Here is a 20,943-nt window from a genome sequence, read left to right on the forward strand (position 1 = left end):
ACTACTAGGACAGAATCATATTCTAGAAAAAGTGTATGTGCTTTGGGTGCATGAATATACAAACATGTTGCTGCACATGTTTTATACACATGGTTTGGCCAGAAAAACAATGACAGACTAACCTGTTTCTGTCTCCTGAAACATACTGTCCTGTATCCTCTTTTCTGATTTAGTACAGGAAGCAAAAATTGTTTCAAAAAGTAGTGAAAAGTGTGTGCAAATACCACCTCATGATACACAATCAAAATAGCCATGGCAAACTCACTTGTGCATGCCTTTCATGTCTGTTTGACTTTCCTATTTTATCCATTTCATCCCACAAACTGCTGTAACAGTGAGTAAGGCACAAAGTTAAGTGTAGCCAGCAGGTTATGACTTGTATCTATCTAACTGAGCCAGGTCTTGTTTAAACAGGGGATGTCAAGATTGCAGACTTCAATCCAGCAGCCATGCACTTGGCAGTGATGCAAAGCAGAGCAGTGGTCAGTGAGCAGGGCTGATCCTGCCTAGAGAGCTCACAGTCCTGTGAGAAGATAGCGACAGGCAGTCACAGGGGATATCTGATAAAGTTCAGAAAAAATTGCCTGAAGACAGGAGAAGACACAAGGACATGCAAGTTCCTGAAAGATCAATGTGTCTGGAGAGTGCTAACACCAGTTATTATTACACAAATACTCTGCAATCTTTAGCTGTTTTGCAAATTAACTGCTGCATTTGATATACGGAAATCTGTATATCAAATCTAGCCAATTTTTTTTCCTGTCCTTTAAATATACACCTTCAGATATTTTGCATTCCATTTGGATCAACCATTATAAGTCCTCTACTGCATAGGTAACATACTGTTTAATCCACATAATCTAATACTGTGCAGAAGTGAAACAATTACTTCCAAAGTTAGACATGGAAAATTATAGTATGTCATCTTAGGACTATTATCAATTTATGGCTAACAACTACTACTGAGGCTTCATTGACTACAGACACTAGACCAACAAACTGAACTAAAAAATCCCCCAAAACGTAGAAACAAAACAGCAACTGCACATGTTGCTCACATAGTTTCAGTGCCAAAAGCTGAATTTCTAACAGATGACAAAATGACATCTCATCTGCAATACATACTTCTTTCTGGCCATGGCAAAAAAATAAGAAGGTTAATGTTTCTGACCCTTCTGAAGTCAGTGGGAATATAACCATTATCTTCAAAAGGATCAAAACTAACCCACAAATCTTATTTTCCATTCTCATGAGCAACTTAACAGCGATCATGAGAATAAAGAGTTTAGGATCACATCTAAGGTGATTACAGCCACAAAATACCACTGTGAAAAAACTGCAGTTGAGATTTTCTTTTTTCTCTTTTAAGAAGAAAATCCACTGCTCTCTGGATAGGCAGGGCTACATGGGATTTCCCAGCTGGCTTACTGTCCCAGCAGTGAACTGCTGCTGAGGAAAGTGTCAGCCTCTTCCACACTTGCTGCCTCACAGGCACCACTGAGTGTCCGGCAGGCTGGAGCTGCTCATTGACACACAGATTATTTTTTTGCTACTTCAGTTTTCAGCTCTACCAGAAAACTGAATGAACTCATCCATACAAGGCCTTACTGGAACAGATGCAATGGAAAGACTGGGTAGCCCCAGCAAGGGGGGAGCTGAGGGAAAGACACCCTTATTCACCAGCATCAACACAGTCTCAGATCAGTGTGCACATATGAAACTTCACTATTAATTGGTCAGTGTTCAAATAGCCTGGAATAAAACATGTTTCATTTCTGTACAAACAAATCCAAACTGTTTGCTCTCAATTTTTCACCCCTCAATAGTTAATTTCACTTTTTCAGCCTCATTGAATTAAAGGTTGTCACTATTAAAACAAACAAAACGCAATTCTGCCATGCCACACAACTTGGGCAATATCCTGAGAAAAGTTTTCATTGACATATGCCTGTCAGATGCAGATTGAGTACATTTTCGGTATTCTTTTCATAAACATTCTCATCAGGTGACAAACTGCAGCAATAAAATGTTATAGAACACTCCTAAAATCTATACAGCGCCATCACACAGTATCTTGCTTTCATCATTGTGAGCCTGATCAAAAGCAAAATTACTTCTACAAGTACTGGATCAAATCACAATTCCAGTTACAACTTCCGTAGCATCATAACAATTATAACGTAAGGAATGTGAACTTTATTTTTTAAGACATGGCTTTAGAGACAGAGATTTCAGTACCCTTTTCTCAATACTATGCCTGAGTATAAAGAACATATAAAGATCACAAACATGCAAAAATAAGTATAGCTCTTAATAAGCAGTAAGTAAAAATGAAGGGAGTCTATACATTCAGATATGTTGCTTACCTGTCAAAAATCCCATGTGTAAAACACCAGCAAGTTTCAAAGTAGGTTCAACAGCCTCTTATATTAAGAAAATAGGCAGAAATGGCCAGTGCCTTGGTGAGATTACAAGCATCAGCTATGAAAATGTCAATGGTATTTACAACAGTGGAGTGATGGAAGCTTCATAATAGTTTAAGAGGACACGGGAAATTCCTTTCAGGAATTTTTTTTCACCACATATGCAAAGTTAAGGCAAAATGCCTTTCCTTAAATAATGCATGAATAATGCATTCTCTCTGGATAATTCAAACAGGATTGCAACTAAAAATTTTAAAAGACCACCCGTAATAAGTCTTCGTGAATTTCTAAAAATAATAGAAGAGTAGTTGTATCTAAGATTGCTGACACATTCTCTCTCTCCTTTCTAGTAGACATATTTAAGTTTGAACTTTTAAAAAAATAAACAAGCTATCTTTCTTTTCATTATAAATTAACTGATTTCACTCTGTGTATCAGAAAGAAGTATGATTGTATTTATTTTTATAATTTCTAATTTCAGTTTTATTAAATTTCAAACTGTGTTGAAGGTTTATGACTGATGATGCATGGAAATGATACTTTCTGGTCATCATTTATTAAGAGGAGCTTCACAGCAGGTGTCCATGTGGTTACTTTTCTGTGTTACAATACAGTCAGATTTTTAACACAGAGAGAAATTATCTGTGTGAAGCAACAAAGCTTTTCAGCATATTGAAGAACAATTTCTTGTTCACAGTCATCAGTATCTTGAAAACAATAACTGGTTAACTGTATATTTATAGAATCACAGAATCAAAAAATGGTTTGGGTTGAAAGAGATCATGGGCGGGGACACCTCCCACTAGACCAAGTTGCTCAATTAAAAAAATTTTGTCAAAAGTTCACATAATTATTTTTAATATAAATAATAAAAAAACCCAAATGGAGCAACTTCCAATGTATTTATCTTACTTTTATAGCAGTTGTGCTGTTATGTGAAACAAGGCAAAGAGAGGGCAAAGTTTCTACCTTTCTTAATTTAGGATCAAAAACTGCACATAGGCCACAAGAACTGAACTGACAGACCAACACAGCAAGCCAGCAAAACAGAATGATGCAATTGGTGTCTCATAACTAAACAGATTTAAAAAGAAATCTTATATTTTAGGAGAAAAAGAACACTAGTGGGATAACATTTGTCTTTGTACGATTACAAAATGTTGAACTTGTAGTTTATATTTGCCCCACTGATTTGTCATTGCATTTCTACAACTATTCCTGGAGTAAAACATGTTCAGGGAAATGTAATCTGCTGTAACCAAGGCCCAGTGCAATATTTCATTCTAAGAAAAAGTATATTAATCATTTAAAAATGTTCTCTAGAATTAGGAACAAAAGAGCAGTGGGAACAATTTGCACGAACTTAGCCTTTGTGATTCAGTAAGTACACCAGCAGTGATTTGAACCTTTCCATTCCGTACTTTGTGGTTGTGCTAACCCAGCATTTCAAAGCAAACTTCAGTTGTGCTGACACAATTTCCCATATCTTTAGTTCCATATGGGAGAGAAAGTCTTTTTGAAAATTTCACCTACTTTCACCTCAAGGCTTCATGAGACTCCTTTGAAGTTTATAACCTAAGGTTTCTAGGGACAACAATTTACATAATTCAAAGGAGAGCTTTAAGGAATGATCACAAATTACTGCTTTTTAAATTATCAGACATCTACCCTTACAGGGAAAAAGAAATAAAAGAAAAAAGAATGAAAATCCTCAGAATTTTTCATTAACAGATTATCATGCTTTTAACCTTCTAAGCATTCTACTAAAACCATCAAATAATTTTATTGTACTCCGTTTATCTTTTTGAGACAATCAGTAACTTGACAAAGGCAGTAACTTGCAAGCAAAACTTACCAGTAGGACCAAAAAAACTATGTAATTCTTCACTGTATCATGATAAGATCTGGCAACTTCCCCCCCCCTAGTTCAGATTTCTTTATTCAAGTATAACAGAGTAAATTCAGCTTGCCAAGACATAATGTTCTCTCTGCTATTACTTGAATAATTTAATTTAGCATTTGTTTCAAGAATATTTTCAAAAAGAACATATAAACTCATATGTCCTCTAACCTCTTCAAGCAGTAGCTTCCGCATTTCCTCAAAGAATGTAAACAACTTTAAAAACAGCATGGATACTAATGGATAAAACATTACTTTTCTCTGGACAAGGCCAGTAAACATACCCCTTTTCTGTGGATGCTATTTACAGAATGATGGTAACTGTGCAATCAGATAATCATTAATGAATTTTAATAAAGTTTGCATTGTCTATTAAATCCTGAACTTGGGGATATTTAGGTTCTAGGGAGCTGCCTGTGGCTTCTTAGACCCAAATCATCAGTCTAAATTCAGTTAAAAAGCAGAGTGAAACAATACTCAGCTATTGGGTTACGCATGTGGCTGAGATTACATGTTCGCCTAAGGGATATTTGAACCACTTTGAGTGTTTTATATAATAATACCACATTGAAGTGCACTGTAGAAAGCATTTAATCTCCTAGGGCATATCACCCAGCAACAATTCTTTCCTAACTTTTCCCACAGATTCATGGCAAATTTCCAAAAGATCAGAGATTTGGTGAGTTTAAGCCTCTTTAAATTCAGATTCCTATCTAAACCTCCCTCATTTCTGATCCAGAAATCTCATTAGATATATCTTCCCGTTTCTCATTGTGCTAGAAAAGCTCTGCAAGCTTCCTTTCCTATTGCTGCTGCAATACAGCAGTTGCCATTAAAGGACTTGCTCTTGAGTACTGCATGCACGAGAACACGTGGCACAAGACTGTATGAGTGAGACCTCAGCAACATGACCACCAAGTTTCTCACATCTGAATGCAACCAAAAAGGACCTTCCAGGGCTATACTGAATTTTAAAGCCCTGAAGATAGACCCTCTTCCTGCCAAAACTTATTTCATTTTTACTCTTTGATTCTCTAAACATACAACAAGTGAGATTTCTTGGATGTCCAAAGAAGCTAATTAACTTCTGTTTTAAAACTTGTTCTCCTACTGTATGGGTTCATAAATAAATCCATGGGTTATACGCATCAGTATATCCAACACAGTTATTGTCCTTTCTGAAAGTTGTCTATACCCAATCTTTTCTTTAAGAAATGCTCAGACAAATGTGTTAAAAAGTGGCTGAAATAAGTTTAAAAAAACCCTTTATTTCATTTCTACTTCAGAAATTCAACAGATGAACACTGCACACCGAAAATTTGAAAGAGGATGGCATCACTCTTTGGCATGTTCCTTAATTAAGTCTAATGCATTATGCATGATGCCCTTTTGGCTCTGCCATGACATTGCCAGCTGTGGTTCACTGCTTATGTTCCTGATGGGAAACCACAAGATAATGTAACACTTATCTCTTTCTTTCAGTACCTTAGCTCTCAGCGATGGAAAATGTAACTTGAGAACTGTTCTATCAAATTTACTATGTACTGTTACCTGTATTACAGTATGTAATACTTTTTCTAACTAATGTATGGAGAACAGTACATTATGGACATGCATACCGAAATACCTGTAGGAAATCCTGTTATTTTCCTATCTGACAAATCTCAGTAGATTTAGTTGCTATTTCCAGGTACTCAGATACATTATTTCACTACTTGAGAAAATGATGAAAAAATAGTGAAGCTACATCAGTTTTGAGGTTTTTTAATGGCATAGACACTACTTTCAGAAATATCATTAAAAAGAAATGGTATAAAGATTTATACTGCCCTACAGAGCTGTCTGTTTGCAGAGGTATTAAGAAGATTTCTCCACTCCAGAGGGGTGAACAAAATGCAATGCTCTCCAACAGCTACATTTCCAAATAGCTTCTCACTCTCTAACACTTCCCACAAACCATATTATATGCAAAGTGCCATCTGATTACATGCAAACCCACCATCTTTGGCTCAGGAAATGCCCAAGTCATCAATCTCATGATATTGGGATACCATTCTGGAAAAGTGTCATTATATGCTTTACATTATTCCTGGGCATGTGCTTTGGCACTGCTAGAGACTGGGCCAAACATGCTGTTGGTTGTTCTTACATTAGCATGTCTTCTGCAGAACTTCATAAGAACAGAATTTGTTTCTGTCTTTTCTTTGGCCCTTTATAAAAAAACAGTTCTCAAAAGGGGATGAGAGGAATCTAGCAACAGGTTAAAATTTCACATTTCAAGAGAAAAAAAATGTGAACACACAAAATTAATGAAAACTTAATAAATACATGCAAAATCCTTAGTCTACATATAAGGTTCTTTGTTCAACATGTTTTCATAACTCTTACTGAAAATGAAGGCCTTTATGAATATCCATTGATCTGTGTAAGCCCCACATACTGGCTTTTTTTGTTCTTATGATAAATATGACTTACCTGAGCCAGGCTTTTTCAATACCTATGGAAAGTCATAATTCAAACACCTCTCTTCACTGTCTGGATTTCTGTAGTTCTTTAAATGCAACAGTGACCTTTAAAAGCATTAATTGTATCTATTTTATTTTCCATACTTTCCAGTTTCCAGAACCTGATTAATTTTTGGCAAAACATATGCTTCATGAAGCTGAAAACCCTAGAAATTCATAAGTTTAAATTAGTCAGACAACAGGAAACACTGTCCAAAATTCTGCCATAATTTAAGCCATCCAAACCCTCTGAAATGAGTAAGACAGCATAGAAGAAAATAGGGTGTTTTATCTTCAGGGCATAGTTTTTTCTAAATTTCACAAAGAGTTTTAAGTGGCAGAATTCTGCGTGATTACTTTAATACTGGGTGTCTGAAAACAGAAAAGAGAAAGCAAGCACCACCACAGACTTTTCAAGAAACTACTTATCAATAAGAGCATTTGAATTTAGTTAGCTTGTGTGATTCTGTGAAGCTTCTTGGAAAAACTTATTTATAGAAGCTTATGAAATGGATCCCCTTCATCCTTCTATATGCTGAATGGAAAGTCAAACATATAAAAGGATAATTTTCCTTCTTGTGTACTTGTCAAGATGCACATACTCTGTAAGGAAGAGCTGTAACTGAGTCTTCCTTGGATGTATGAAGGATAAAATAGGGTGATCTCTCTAGGTCACAACTTAAAAATTAGATTATGGAAATATGCAGACTTACTACTAGCTACACATAATTAAAGTAGTTAAGGTTGTAAGTTAACCTTCATAGTGCCTTCCATGAACACTCTTTGCATTCCTATGAAGTACTGTACTAATAAGCACAGCCAAGACTTGGGAGGAGTCTTTATTATTCAGGTTTCCTTAGTTCTGAACAATTACCTTTTAATGACTGATAAGTTCACTAGAAGATAACAGAAAACCATTAATGATGACATACAGTTTACATGTACATGTTTTATAGATTTATGTTTACTGCTTCTTACTATTTGTGGAAGTTTTATATACTCTTCACACAGCATTTCAGCCTTGGTGTAGAAACACTGTGAGCTCATAGGCCCTCAAGTACACACCATTGATTCTGAACCAGAGAGTCACTTCTCTTAACTGCTCAGTTGACATTATAGACCATCTTCTACGTCATAATTTTAAGGAAAATGGACTGAATAATTCTAAGCTTAGAGAATGGCCATGTGGGAACACAAAGAGGTTCCTGACATGCTTCTTTACACACAAGCATGAGATTACAGGCTGGGCATCACTACTCTTACACAGCCCGTGGTAACTATGCAAGAATAAACCCTGCAGCCATCCAAAAAAAAAAAAAGTATGTCTGTTTTTGCTAAAAGTACTCACCCACGAGTGAGATAAAATGGCATGAACTGGATTCCCTTAAACCTACTCACATACCCATTAAAAGTGTAAAAATAATCTGATGGTGTGGTTTTAAGAAGAAGGGATAAAGAGTGATTTAAGTTATACCCTACTCAAGTTTGGTCCACCTCACACATGGTGCATGGAGCAGAAGACATGTCATGCCAAAACTAAAATTACTCCATGTACATGCTAAAAAAGGCAATGAAAATTTTACTAAATGTTACTAAAGATGCAAAACCAAATGTTTCGCAAGTTCCACTCCTTTCCCATGGTGAAATTCTCTGGTGTACAATTATAATTTACTAAGCTTACTGTTGTTACCAAAAAAAAAAAAAAAGTTGTATTAAAGTGCCCAAATGTATTCCAAAGAGAATAATTTGCTGCATTTAGAAAAGAAGCTGCAGAAGAATCAAATTTTATATGCAGTTTCCTTTTCCCTGACTCTTCCTTTGGGGTATGTTAGTTGTTTACTTGTAAGAGCAACACCTAACAAACACAGCCTTAAATGTTTCCCCACAATCTCTTGTGTGACATAGGCTTTCTTTAAATAGCTTTTAAAACAGTGCACATTTATGCACAAGCATAAATGAGACATCCTGACAGCTACCCATGTGAGCGTTACATGTCCACTTATTTTAAAGATAAGTTTTACATTTACAAATTCATTTCTATCCTGAACCCATTACAGACACATTGTCAATAGTGCTTTAGGGCCATAAAATACATGAAAAAGCACAAAGGATGCTAGGACAAGGGACCAGTGGGTTCATGTAGGTCATACACTCAGGTCTGTTCTGTCCAAATGAGGGAACCTACAACACGTGTGAGGATGGTCTCAAGATCTACATGCAGAGAAAGGACAGAAAGGAAGGTCGCAGTACATGGCTGCAGGGTAACAGATCCTGCTAAAAACCAGTCAGGCACATTTCTTCCAAGGGCTGCTGCCATAAGTTATATCACCCTTATCCTTCCCACTTGTCTCTCCCAAGACAAAACTAAACTGAAAGCCACAATTCAGCTTTAACATGTAGGATTTTATTTAAAGCAGCATTATTCAATTATCCTCCTGGATAAGGAACAGTGCTCCGTTCCCACAAGAGCTGTAAGATTAAGAATGCCAGATCAGGAACCAACCAGAACGATGTTAACACAGCCATGTGCAAAGCTTGTACAGAGATTCTGTGGACATGGTAAGGGATGGGACTACTCCAATTTGAAAGTCTGCTACCCCCTTCATCCTGTTTGGATGACAATATTCCTATCTCCTCTAATCTCTGCTAAAAGATAGTGTACAAGACAGATGGGCCTGCCAGGAAAGATACCGGCAAAGCATCTGGCAGGTTATCTGAAAATTTCTCCCCTCAAACATGCCTCAACTGGAGAAACACTTGGAAAAAGTGTGTAATATGTAGTTCCAGCTACTCTGTCCAAGAGATATAAAAACAGTACCTAAAAGGCCCTTAGCTCTACCTGTTATCCTAAAAATCTCCTGCCGGCACATGATCAGATGAGGATTAAAATCCTGAAGTTGAATTTTACGCTTGGCTAAACTAAGATGTCTGTAACACAGTGAACTACTGGCATAGTTAACTCTGAAACCCTAATACGCAGACATGAGGATCAAGGTAAAAAAAATCAGTACAAACTCCAGCTTCCCCTCACCTATTTCGTGACGGCAGTTGCAGTGAATTCTGGCCACAGACGCTGACTCGGGACTATTCCCGGGGTTGTCGAGGCCTCAGTTGGTTACAGCAAAGCAATCCACGGAGCTGCAGCTGCAGCACTCACTTGTATACATGCAAACTAGGAACAAGCCCCAGCTTTGAGAGGGTGTGAAAGAGTCCTGTTCAGTTTGGGTGCTACATCACAAAATAAAAGTCCTTCCTGTCTGAAAGAGAAGCATTTAGACTCTTCTGATTGATGCTGGAGGAATAATTTCTCCTACAGGCCCCTGATAGCCTGACTTGAAGTTTAACACTAAAAGGACTAATGTGAACAATGAATCTTCAGTGAGCTAACCAGGCTTTAATAATCCTTCAAGAGCAGCTAGCGATAACTGAGCAGCATAACAGCAAGTTTCCCAAAACCGGGTCATCATGCTGGAAACAGGGGCTTGTGTGTGTGAGGGAGACAATGATTACAGTATTTAATCATCAGCTTCACCATTCCAACTATTCTTGACCATAATGTCTATTTTAGACAATGCAGGGAGTGCGGTCAATGCATTCATACGGTGTAGCAGTCAACAGGAAATCTAAATTTAACATACACAGTATACAAATTTCTGTAAAACCTTATTCTGCCACAATTTGATATATTTACATAAGTTCTTAACTGTATGATATATGAAACATCACCAGATACTAATCTAACTTCTAGTGCTTCAGGAAACATTCTGAAGAAAGAATCAAAATCAGTACATTTTAATTTCTTATGATATGAACTGCCTGTAGAAATCAGCTGGGAATTAAAAAACACCTACTATTGTTTACATTCTGTGTATATGCATATATAGCAATACAGGTAAATAAAATATTAAAATGAGGTTTGAATATAATTGTGTATAAATGTGTATATAAAAAGGTACCATAATAGAAACAGTATAAACAACATCACTCTATGAATTAAGAAATCTTTGTCAATAATTTTATATTTAAATTGTATTAAAATATTTTAGAGTTAAAATAGCTAAAAATACAGAGTTAATTTAGTCTTTTGTCTCATACATGTACAAATCCACTGAAGCAGGGATAATAATGAACAGAATTGGGCCCTAAAAAGTTCTAATTTGACACTAATCAGTAATAAAAGGCAATGCAAACTTGTGTTAAACTGATTACACCCATATAGCAATATCTGCATAATGGCTTTAGCTGCTTAGCAACAAAAGTACAGGAATACCAGATAAAATGGATTAAAAGCTCTGATTAGTCCCAGATAAATGTAACAGTGGCCAGTCAGTTAGGTTAATTTGCACTGTATATCATAAATGACACTCCTCTGAGCTATTATTGCAGAAGACATGTAATTTTTTGTACAATACACATAAGAGAAATAAGACTTGCTTTTACATTACCAAAGACAGTTTTGGTCACACACTACAGTAATTCTTTGTAAATTAACTTAGAAAATAGGACTTAAACAAATCATTAGCACCTGATTCTCTTTCCTTTTGGTGTTTTACATTTTCTTACACAAACAAAACAAGTCACTTTAAAAATGGAACTCCATTTTACAGCTTTCTACTGGACTTCCAAACCCTTCCTGGAAACATTTAAATACAACTCATAGTAGAAGGAAGACTGATCACTCTTAGTTTTTAGAAGGATCTGATGCATAAAGAGGTTCAGAGATTTGTCAGAGTAACGAAGGTACATCATGACAGTTGAAATAGAAATAATTATCCTAAATTTCAGCTTTATAAAACCAGACTTCTAGCATCACTCAGAGGGTGCTAGGTACAGTGCAAACAGCAGAATGGAATAATACCTGAACCACAGTACTGATAATCAAGGATAAACCAGTAGTAAGTCACTAGGTAGAATATAACAGTTAAGGGACCAACATAGTCATAATAGGGTCACTAAAGCCTCTTCCTAGATGTCCTTCAGTTTTACCACTGTCATATGGCTGATCTCTACCTTCCTACACCAGAACACAGGAAAGAAGTGAATGGCTTCACATGTGAGCCCAGGAGCTATGCTATGGATAGATAGGCTGATTTTAACATTATATGAAAGAAGATTGTTTTTATGGGTGGTACAAGTCTAACTATTTACCTGCAGTAACTGACTTTCTCTACCCTTTATTTAGCTACTTGTTTCCTCTAACAGAAATAGCTATAATGTTGACTAAGGGTCCTTTACAAGTTCTGCAACTCTATAATTCAAAAAGAACATTTTTCTGCACTAATAATACTCTCTACTATGTCTGTTGAACATAGTGCTATGAAAAGACAAGGACAGCACTATTTTCAAATTTATCTAATTCCATAAAGTTGGATAAAAAAATCAAATGGCGGTAGCTCCCAAGTCTTCTAATTTTATAATGCATTATCATAATAAAGCTTTCACTGTCTTAAATAATTTTAAAAGCATTTTATTTCTTAACTATTTATTAGGATAATTCACTATAAATTATAGGGTGTGCACATATATGTGTATGCATCTTATAGGGTAGAGGTTTAGAAAATTTTAAGTACTCTGAAGAAGGTTGACAGGGGTGTAGGAGGAATAAAGTGAAGCTAGTTATATTTTCTAGAACTTCCCATTAAAAAACACTTTAATTCTCACACTTCCAAAACTTCCAAAAGTGAATGAAGTATCATAAATACAAGAATGTCTTCAGAGAAAATAGCTCTAGAAACACTTAAAACCCCTTAGACAACACCTGACTGAAGCACTATCAATAAAGTCTAATGTTGATACTGTTCCATAGTTGATCCCTGAACCATGGTATGAGGTTGGAGTGAAGAGGACCCTGCAGAGGGGAAGTGGGCAGCATCAGTATTACTGCCATTACTGTCAGGTAAGACACTCCTTACTGGAAAATCAAGGGACCAACACATAGAAGAAGAGAAGATAGGAGGAAGAGTGAAAACAGAATGAAAACAGCACTAGTCCTGAAAACTCTTGATGTTTTCTCAATAAATGACACAATGAAGTCCTGAATAAATCAAAGATGATGATAAGGTCAGTTATTACAAAAATGCTGTACCCTGTATGCCAGGCCTTGGGCAAGTTTCACTATGGGAGTGTCAAATACAGAATATAGTACTCATCATTTATATTCCTGCTGACAGACCACATGCAAAACACAACTCAAACTTCTGAATACATTGATAGATGCAATGACCATATTCTGGCAAAGCAAGAACGGAAATGCTGCCATAGTATAAGAGTGTTGAAAACTACTCTCCAACTGTGACACAATTTTATAAGATATGCTGCACTAAAATAGCTAAGTTCCTTCCATGTAAAAACGCACATCAGCTGAGGTCCTCCCTGTAGATTTTACATTCTTTCTGATGTGTAGGACTGGGTTGCGGAGTTCATAGTTCAAACTATTGCAGATAAAACATCCTACATCACCTTTGTATACTTTATCTCAAGCTTCAGAACAGAACCCATCTCTCTTAACTTCCAGATTAGACTGCAGAAGAATATAAAACCATTCCTGAAGTACAATATTTGAATATATTAAATCTTAATATAGAATGTTGATTTGGGCAGGGATCATTTTTTGATAAGCTTAAAGCGAGTTGGTTGGGTCAAAGGTTGCTTTTGGACTAAGCAGAAACATGAGAAATGTCAGTCCCAAGAATATTTCTTTAAAATAAGGAAGTTAGATGGGATTGCTAGAAGAAATTTAGATATATAGGGCTAAGAACACATTAGAATATAAGGTATGCTGGTTTTAGCCATTTTTTGGCACAATTTCTGAATTCCAAAATAATTTAAAATATGCTTCCTTACTTGCTGTGATAATAATAGTATCATTTAGTAAATGACACTAATGTTTGCACTCCATGTAAAAAACAAATAATACTGAAGCATACTTACTGTAAAAAGCATATTAGGCAACTTTTCCACAGTGTCTTCAGCTGATTACTGAAGGAAAACACTGCAGTATATAAAGTCAAACTTTTACATCTGCATTTTTGTGGAAGGGGAACAAAGCAAGCAATCTCATTCCATGAAGAAAACCTCTGAGTGCTTTGACAATGAATACTGAGTCAATCTTCCCATTAAGTCAGGGTGTACACAATAAGTATGCTCTACTTGAAATTAAAAATTTAATTCCAGCCTGATCACTACAGGGACCAGTTCTGCAAAGTACAGCAGCCATGACACGGCATAAAATCACAACCTAAGTAACTACATGCTACTGTGAAACACATTTTAAAACCTATTGTACAACAGCCTTTGTCTCAGAAAAGCTACTTTAACCACAAACTATGTTTGTTCAAGCAAGTTTTTCTACCTGTTTTTCCACTAAACCTGAGCAAATCATTCAGTGACTAATTTACTAGGTACATTTTCATTTGTTGTCATTCATATATAATTTTAAGTTTTAGCAGATGTACTGCTTTTGCTTTTACATATTTTCTGGTGTTTGGTTGTTTCATTTCTTTATAAAGAGTTCTTTGTAAACTGTTCATAGGCCATGCTCAAAAAAATCATTCAATTTTTCAACTGTGGGCTTTTAATTTGATTGGGTATCACCAGGTGTAGTTTTGGCTATTTGATAAGAGACACTAGCCTATGACTTGTAAACTATAAACCACTTAAGTATCAGTTCCTCTGAGTTCAAGAAAAGCCACAAACCACAGTTTCTCTCTGTTAAGAGAACTGGGAAGAAAGAAGATGGTGAGAAGAATTTCTGAATATCTTTGATGAATGGCTTTGGAGAGCAGGGAGGAAAGCAGAAAGCATGATACAAAAGAGGGGAGAACAGATAAAAAGTACAAAAGGAAGGGAATGTCCAGGAAATCAGTGGAGTAGCAGGAGAATTTTCAGTCATAATTCACTTCATGTAAAACTGATCTTTACCAATGTTCTGCCATATGATTCCCATCAGGCTGCTGATGCATTTATTTACACTTCAGGGAGTGCACTTAGTCATAAAGGTCCCTCTCTGTTCACATCAACCCAGTACAATCTTTTTATCGCTTCCTTCATCTGAAATAATATGCTTAGTTCTAGTTACAGTCTTAAAAATAATACACTAAAACAATTTAAGAGTATGTTCACACATAAAATAAAAGACTGAATGCATGAAACATTCTCCGCAGACGTAAATTGTATACACACCTTCCTGGGCCACTGTTTTGTGACAACTTCAAAGCCTATAAAATGCTAATGCATTTTCACTATTTTAAGAACTGTATAAACATATTAAATGTTTGCTATTTCCGTATTTGAACCATTATAATCTTGATCCTACTAGCTGTTTTTCAATGGCCTTCCCACTGCCTTATTTATCTTTCCTGACAATTTTGCTAGAAGATCTTTTAGTCACAGCTTTTCTGTAACTCTACACATGTAAGTATTGCAATTGCTTACTTGTAACTTACATAGTTTTGGTTACAGTATGTGAATATATAGGTATTTGCATGTGCACACACATACACTCATACACACCATTAGCAACTCCTAATTTTGTTCAATATGGTAATTAAATTATTCATTTAATCTTTCCATTATAATGGCCAGTCTTCGCGAACGAGGATTTTGGGAAAGGTCTTTTACCTTTCCAGCCTGCGCAATGGATTTTTTAGGTGAGACACAGCCTGCGCTGAACTGAGCCCACCCTTTAATCCTAAGGTTCATCTGCCAGGGCCAAGCAAGCTTGGACAATGGCAGTGAGGTCCTCAGGACGTAGGTTTGTTTAGAGTGACCTTCTCATAGATGGATGCCCTCACAGGGCTAACGAGCTCCATCTGCCTGGGGGACTGGGATTCGAACCTGGGTTGCAGCGGTGAGAGTCCCGCATGCTAACCACTAGGCCACCAGGGGTCCCTTAATCTTTCCATTAAATTGACTCAAATATCCAAATGTAGTGTCTTACGGAAAAAAAATAAAACACCAACCCCACAAGTTTCAAGGAAGTTGATTGTTTTCAAGTGTTTCATTTAAAACACACAACTATCTAAACCTATTCCTTATAGGTCAAAAATTTATCCCACTGAAATAAATGGCATTTTTACCTCATAAAATCACAGAATGCTTTTGGTTGGAAGAGACCTTAAAGACCACTTAGTTTCAAATTCACCTCAGCTGAACGACAAGAGAGAAATAAGAAACTAAAAAAGGAAACCAGAAATATTCTGCAAACACAAGTGGTTTCAAGCACTTACACTGACTGGATACAGACTGAGCTACACCATCCAAACATTCACTTTTATATAAGCAGCAAATCCAAAACATGCTATGAAGAGGAATTCTGTATGAAAAATTACCAGCAAGGAACACACCATGGTAACAGACTCTCATTATCAGCTCTCTCTGCCTTCCTTCTCCTTGCTTCTCAAGCACATGGGTGTCATTAACATTATAGGAACTTGATAAGCATTATACCCATCTCCTTTCTTTTTTCAACATTTTTGTATACTACACAGCATAAGAAAACTGAAAAGATGAGTTCTGCCATAACCCTATTTCGAACAAGATTGTTTTACAATTTTTACTCTGAATACTGGATGTTAAAAACGTTTGTACTTAATTCAATAAATGATGCACCCTATTAATGTACCAAAGAAACACAGAAAACGGCACCTCAGGAGTTTTTGTGTATTTTTGCATGTGGCTTTCTTATTTTTTAACTCATTTACTGCCATCTCCTGGTACTTATGTGGTAATAGTATTTATGCTATTTAACAGCAGCCAGTACTCCTGTACAATACTACTGAAATGCCAAAAAATTACCAGAAATATTTTCAAAATATTGCTGTACTTTTTATGTTGTTGTCTTTCAGTCCGGAAATAGTGAATATTGTTTCTTGGGCACAAACTGGTAAAAGGCTCATGTAGCTTACCTTTGTCTGGAAGCAGCAGTAAAGTTGTGTTAAATACGGATGTTTCCGTGCTAATGCAAGAATTCTCTTTTCTGTCATTGTACAGTCTACATCATCATCTTGAAGTATGACATCTTTCTTCAAGACTTTCACTGCATATACTTCATCTTTACCTTTTAGCTCAGCTAACATTACCTAAAAGAAAGAGAAATTCTGTTTACATATGAACAACAGATGCCATAAATGCAGGGTTGCATACGAGTTTGACTGCACTGGAAATTCAAAAACAGTTACATGCTTTCCTGAATGAAGCTGCATTTTATAAAATAAAAAGTAAAGTATTGTAATTTTAGAAAAATATACTTCTGGTATTCTTTCAATTTGAAAGAGAAGGTATCTATTTTGTTAATTATCTTAGTGAAGTCTCAAAAAGTAAACAAGGAAGTTGATATAGAACAGAAATTTATTTCCCACTTTTATCTCCCACTTTTGTCAGTGAGATTTGAGTCTGATGAACTTAGTATACAATCCAAAGTTACCATTTCAGCTGCTTTCAAGTTGTTGATTTTTAACTACTACTATTGTTTAAAGTTTGGGCCCTATATTCTCTTTAAGGTCAGTCCTGGCTTGGAGCCAGGGTAATCTTCAGAGAAAGGATTAGAAAACAGGGAGACAAAAGAACTGTTTCAGCCTTGTTCCCTTCCATCTGCAGTTCCTGTATATCAAGGAAGGAAGAGTGTACTTCTGAAACAGATTCACATTTCAGTCCTCCTCTTTGATTCCACAGTACACAGCAGTGTGAAAAGAAAATCTATAAGCCCTGTAAATAAAGCAATTCCACCCCTCATCAATTCCCTACTGTGGGAAGGTATCTGGTGAGTTACATCTTTGCTGCTTATGGGGCATTCTGGGCAGCCATCTAAGCCCTTGTCATATCCGAGTGGAAATGCTTCAGTTCTGCTTCCTCCAGCACTGAACACACCCATTGAGGAAAAACAAGCACACAAACTGTTCTGTGAAATAAGTAAACTTAAACTGGGTATTATCTAGAAAGTGAAGTAACTCCATGGCATTATTACTGAGCTGATTTTTCCTGCTTGACCAGAAGAAATTTAGTTGAACAGTATGTATGTAACTGTATGCATGTCTTTATTACCAATATCCTGACACAATGGAACACTGACAATTTGTTTCAAAAGGCTTGACCCTAGTTAACAAAGTGAGCTAAAGCACAGAAAATGCCAGCTCATTAGGTGGCTGGCATTTCTGATCTGTTGGGTAAAGCACTTTCTGAATGTCCCTATGAACACTTCCAAAACAATACAGTCAAAAACCCCCTGCACACCAATTTAAAAACAAAAAAAGAAAAGCTACCCACCTTGCCGAAGCTGCCTTTCCCTAATACTTTGATGAAGTTGAACTCTTCAAGGCCTATTCGCTTGCCCTGAGCCTGTTTGACCTCCCCATTTTCACCATTCTCCCCAGATTTGTTAAGCTGGTTGTCTGTTGACGTCGTAGCTGTCGCTCTGTGTTCCTCTCCCCGATTGTCAAATGATAATGCTTTCCTAATGTTGTTTTCCAGTTCCTTGATTTCTGTCGAAAGGTGAGGAAAAGTTAGTTTTAACTAAACATCAGAAAAACAGACTGTGTTAGTCTGTATCAGTGTGGGAAGGGACATTTATCAACCCTGAATGCTGTGTTTAAGAGCATTCTGTGGCTAAGAATACATATTTAGCAAACTGCTTCCCCACCTTACAGTAATCAGCCAAAACCCTGCTCTAACAGGAAGGGTGGCCTTTTAAATTGAAGCTAAGAGAATGACATATCCAAAACTTGAAAGATAAGTCAGAATAGTAGCCAAATAGTTGTTTTAGTGACTTTGGGTGTTCCTGTACCGCAGAGAAGTACTTTGTTTTGAATATCTCTATCTTCCTGCAGCACTTACTCATCTTCCTGCTTAAGTATTTTAGAGCTGTGTCTTCACAAGTTCAAAGGATAGTTGGGCGTCCCAGTCCTTGAAGTCAACATGAATGGAGCATCTTATTCAGCTCCAGCTGTTAGCAGACGCCTGCCAATAAAGTCTTTGACCATTCCTAGTGCTGCTTCAAGCAGCAATTGTGTAGATCTGCTAAACGGTTCTGAAGGTTTCTCAGTGTTAAATATAGTGAGTCTGTCCCAAGCTTTGCATGTTACTTCTGCCTGATGGCCTTGGAAGCAACTTTACTGGACAGCTAAAAAAGTGAAATTTAAGAGAGAACTTAGACAGATTCTGACACCAAAACATCAGATATTTAAAAAATTATTGTTTAATTAGAACAATTTCTGTGAAACCAAAAGGTTGACAAATTTATATCAGTTCTGGATGCAGAGGTTTACAGCACTTAATTACAATGGAGCTTTGGAAGTATCTTCCTTAAAATAAGCTTGGGAAATGTCTCAATTGTAAACAACTTTCAAAGAATTTGACACAAAAATTTCTGTCTTCCTATGTCTTGGTGCAAAGATTTTTCATTTGTCAGATTACGCATGTGATGGTACATAAAATACCTCACAGACTTCTGATTTTTAAAAACAACAAATAAATCAGACTCAAAAAGTGCTCCTGACATACACACTCAGGCTGTTCATACATAAACAACTGGCTGTTCAGCTCAGTGAAATCAGGTGGTATCAGTGAAGATTAAAATATTTTTGTCCAAATCTATGCACTAAAAAAAAATTGCTGAAAAGAAACACAGCTTTATGAAGCCTCTAGAGACCAGACATGTTAGCATAGCCTATCTGGGTGGAAGCTTTTATTGTCACAAATGTTCAACACGGAATTACAAGGAGTCAATTTTATCTCAAAAACTCATTAACAGAGGATTTTCAGATAAATAAAGGTTCTCTCAAGTTCTGTGTTACTATTTAAAATGTTCTCACTCTTACAATAGAATGTATAAACTCCTGCTATAAATGTATTTTGTTGACAAGGACCCATCTAATAAACTTAATATTTTAAGATGACTGTTTTATAATTTACCCTTTAAAAGGCACTTTATTTCACAGATTTAAATTGATGCCTGCTCTGCTGGTGCTAAGAAAAAAATCTAGGAGCCATTAGCTGGGGTGAGATAAGAAAGGGTTTAATTTTGCGAAGGCAATAGATGGTAAACGACGTGCGCGCCGGGCTGTGCCCGAGATGTTACATTTATAACAATATCTGGCCAATCCCAAGTGTGTCCACCCTATAACTTTTGGCCTGGTCCACCCCCTGGCCCGCCTCCTGGAATTGGGTCGGGGGGCTTTTTGGGACCCCCTCTTCATTCTTCATCATCTTCAGGGTACAGAGAGCAGAGTCACCCAGTTCCTTGACTCTGTCCTGCGGTTTAGGCCAAGATATAAGCGTTCTCCAAACAAGACAGGCTTGCCTTGACTAAGAGACTAAACATTTTCTACTGGATATGGGAATAGGGTTGATATGGGGAGTATGGAATGGGGTGAGAGGATTAAGGAATGTATAAACTAAGGGGTGTTACAGGGAGGAGGGAGAAAGGGGTTTGTTTCTAAAATCTACTTCTATTACCTATAAAACTTATAAGGTAGAAAAATAAGAAAACCATTATAGGCTTAAGGCATCAAAATGAAATGAGAAGCAGGCCTTTTAAAAAAGTTTTTGCAGTTCATAACTCTAAGTGCTTCAATTTCTGGTGGTAACTACTTCATTGATTTGCTTTTACAGAGGCTGGGGCTCATAGTTTTAAGCCCTCATAAAGAAGGAAAATGTGTGACAAAATATGTCAGTTAGGAAATAAGAAGATATGTTTGACCTTGATCACATGGAGATGTTGGTGCTGACTTTGACCTATCTTCTTCTGATGATGCACTTCCTGGAACTGGTGGTTGAGTCTCTGCACCTGCAATTAGCTAAAAACAATTCCAAAAGGGGTACTCAGCTGTGAGATCTTCCCATGCCATGAGGAAATTTAATTCAACAACTTTAATTCATAAGTGGAAGTATCAAGCAACGTGAAAGTGTTCTAGCCCTATGGATTCTCACTAGTAGGACCTCAACCATACTGTAGATGGCATCACATCAAATGGAGACCATAATATAAACACTGAAAGAACAGGTAATTGAAAGAAAAACAGGTTCTTAAGATGAAATAAATGCAGCAAACATACCCAGTGACTGGTAAAGTTTTGAATAGCCACCATGAGTCTGTATTCAAATCTATCCCATAAATACGTTT

At 36.6% G+C, this 20,943-nt stretch overlaps 1 protein-coding gene across 2 annotated transcripts in view; it reads right to left on the reverse strand.

Moving 5' to 3' along the window:
• PRKCE (protein kinase C epsilon) overlaps window positions 1-20,943 on the reverse strand; it is a 285,765-nt gene that overhangs the window by 83,811 nt on the left and 181,011 nt on the right. For both annotated transcript variants that reach the window (XM_027681810.1, XM_027681811.1), the window contains exons 8-10: window positions 20,521-20,617; window positions 18,090-18,304; window positions 16,733-16,906 (exon numbers count right to left, since the gene is read on the reverse strand). In XM_027681810.1, coding sequence (XP_027537611.1) covers window positions 16,733-16,906; window positions 18,090-18,304; window positions 20,521-20,617 — 486 coding nt within the window. The remainder of the gene's footprint in view (window positions 1-16,732; window positions 16,907-18,089; window positions 18,305-20,520; window positions 20,618-20,943) is intronic.

The sequence above is a fragment of the Neopelma chrysocephalum genome, unplaced genomic scaffold, assembly GCF_003984885.1.
Source record: "Neopelma chrysocephalum unplaced genomic scaffold, ASM398488v2 Primary Assembly neopelma1_61b, whole genome shotgun sequence".
Taxonomy (NCBI): domain Eukaryota; kingdom Metazoa; phylum Chordata; class Aves; order Passeriformes; family Pipridae; genus Neopelma; species Neopelma chrysocephalum.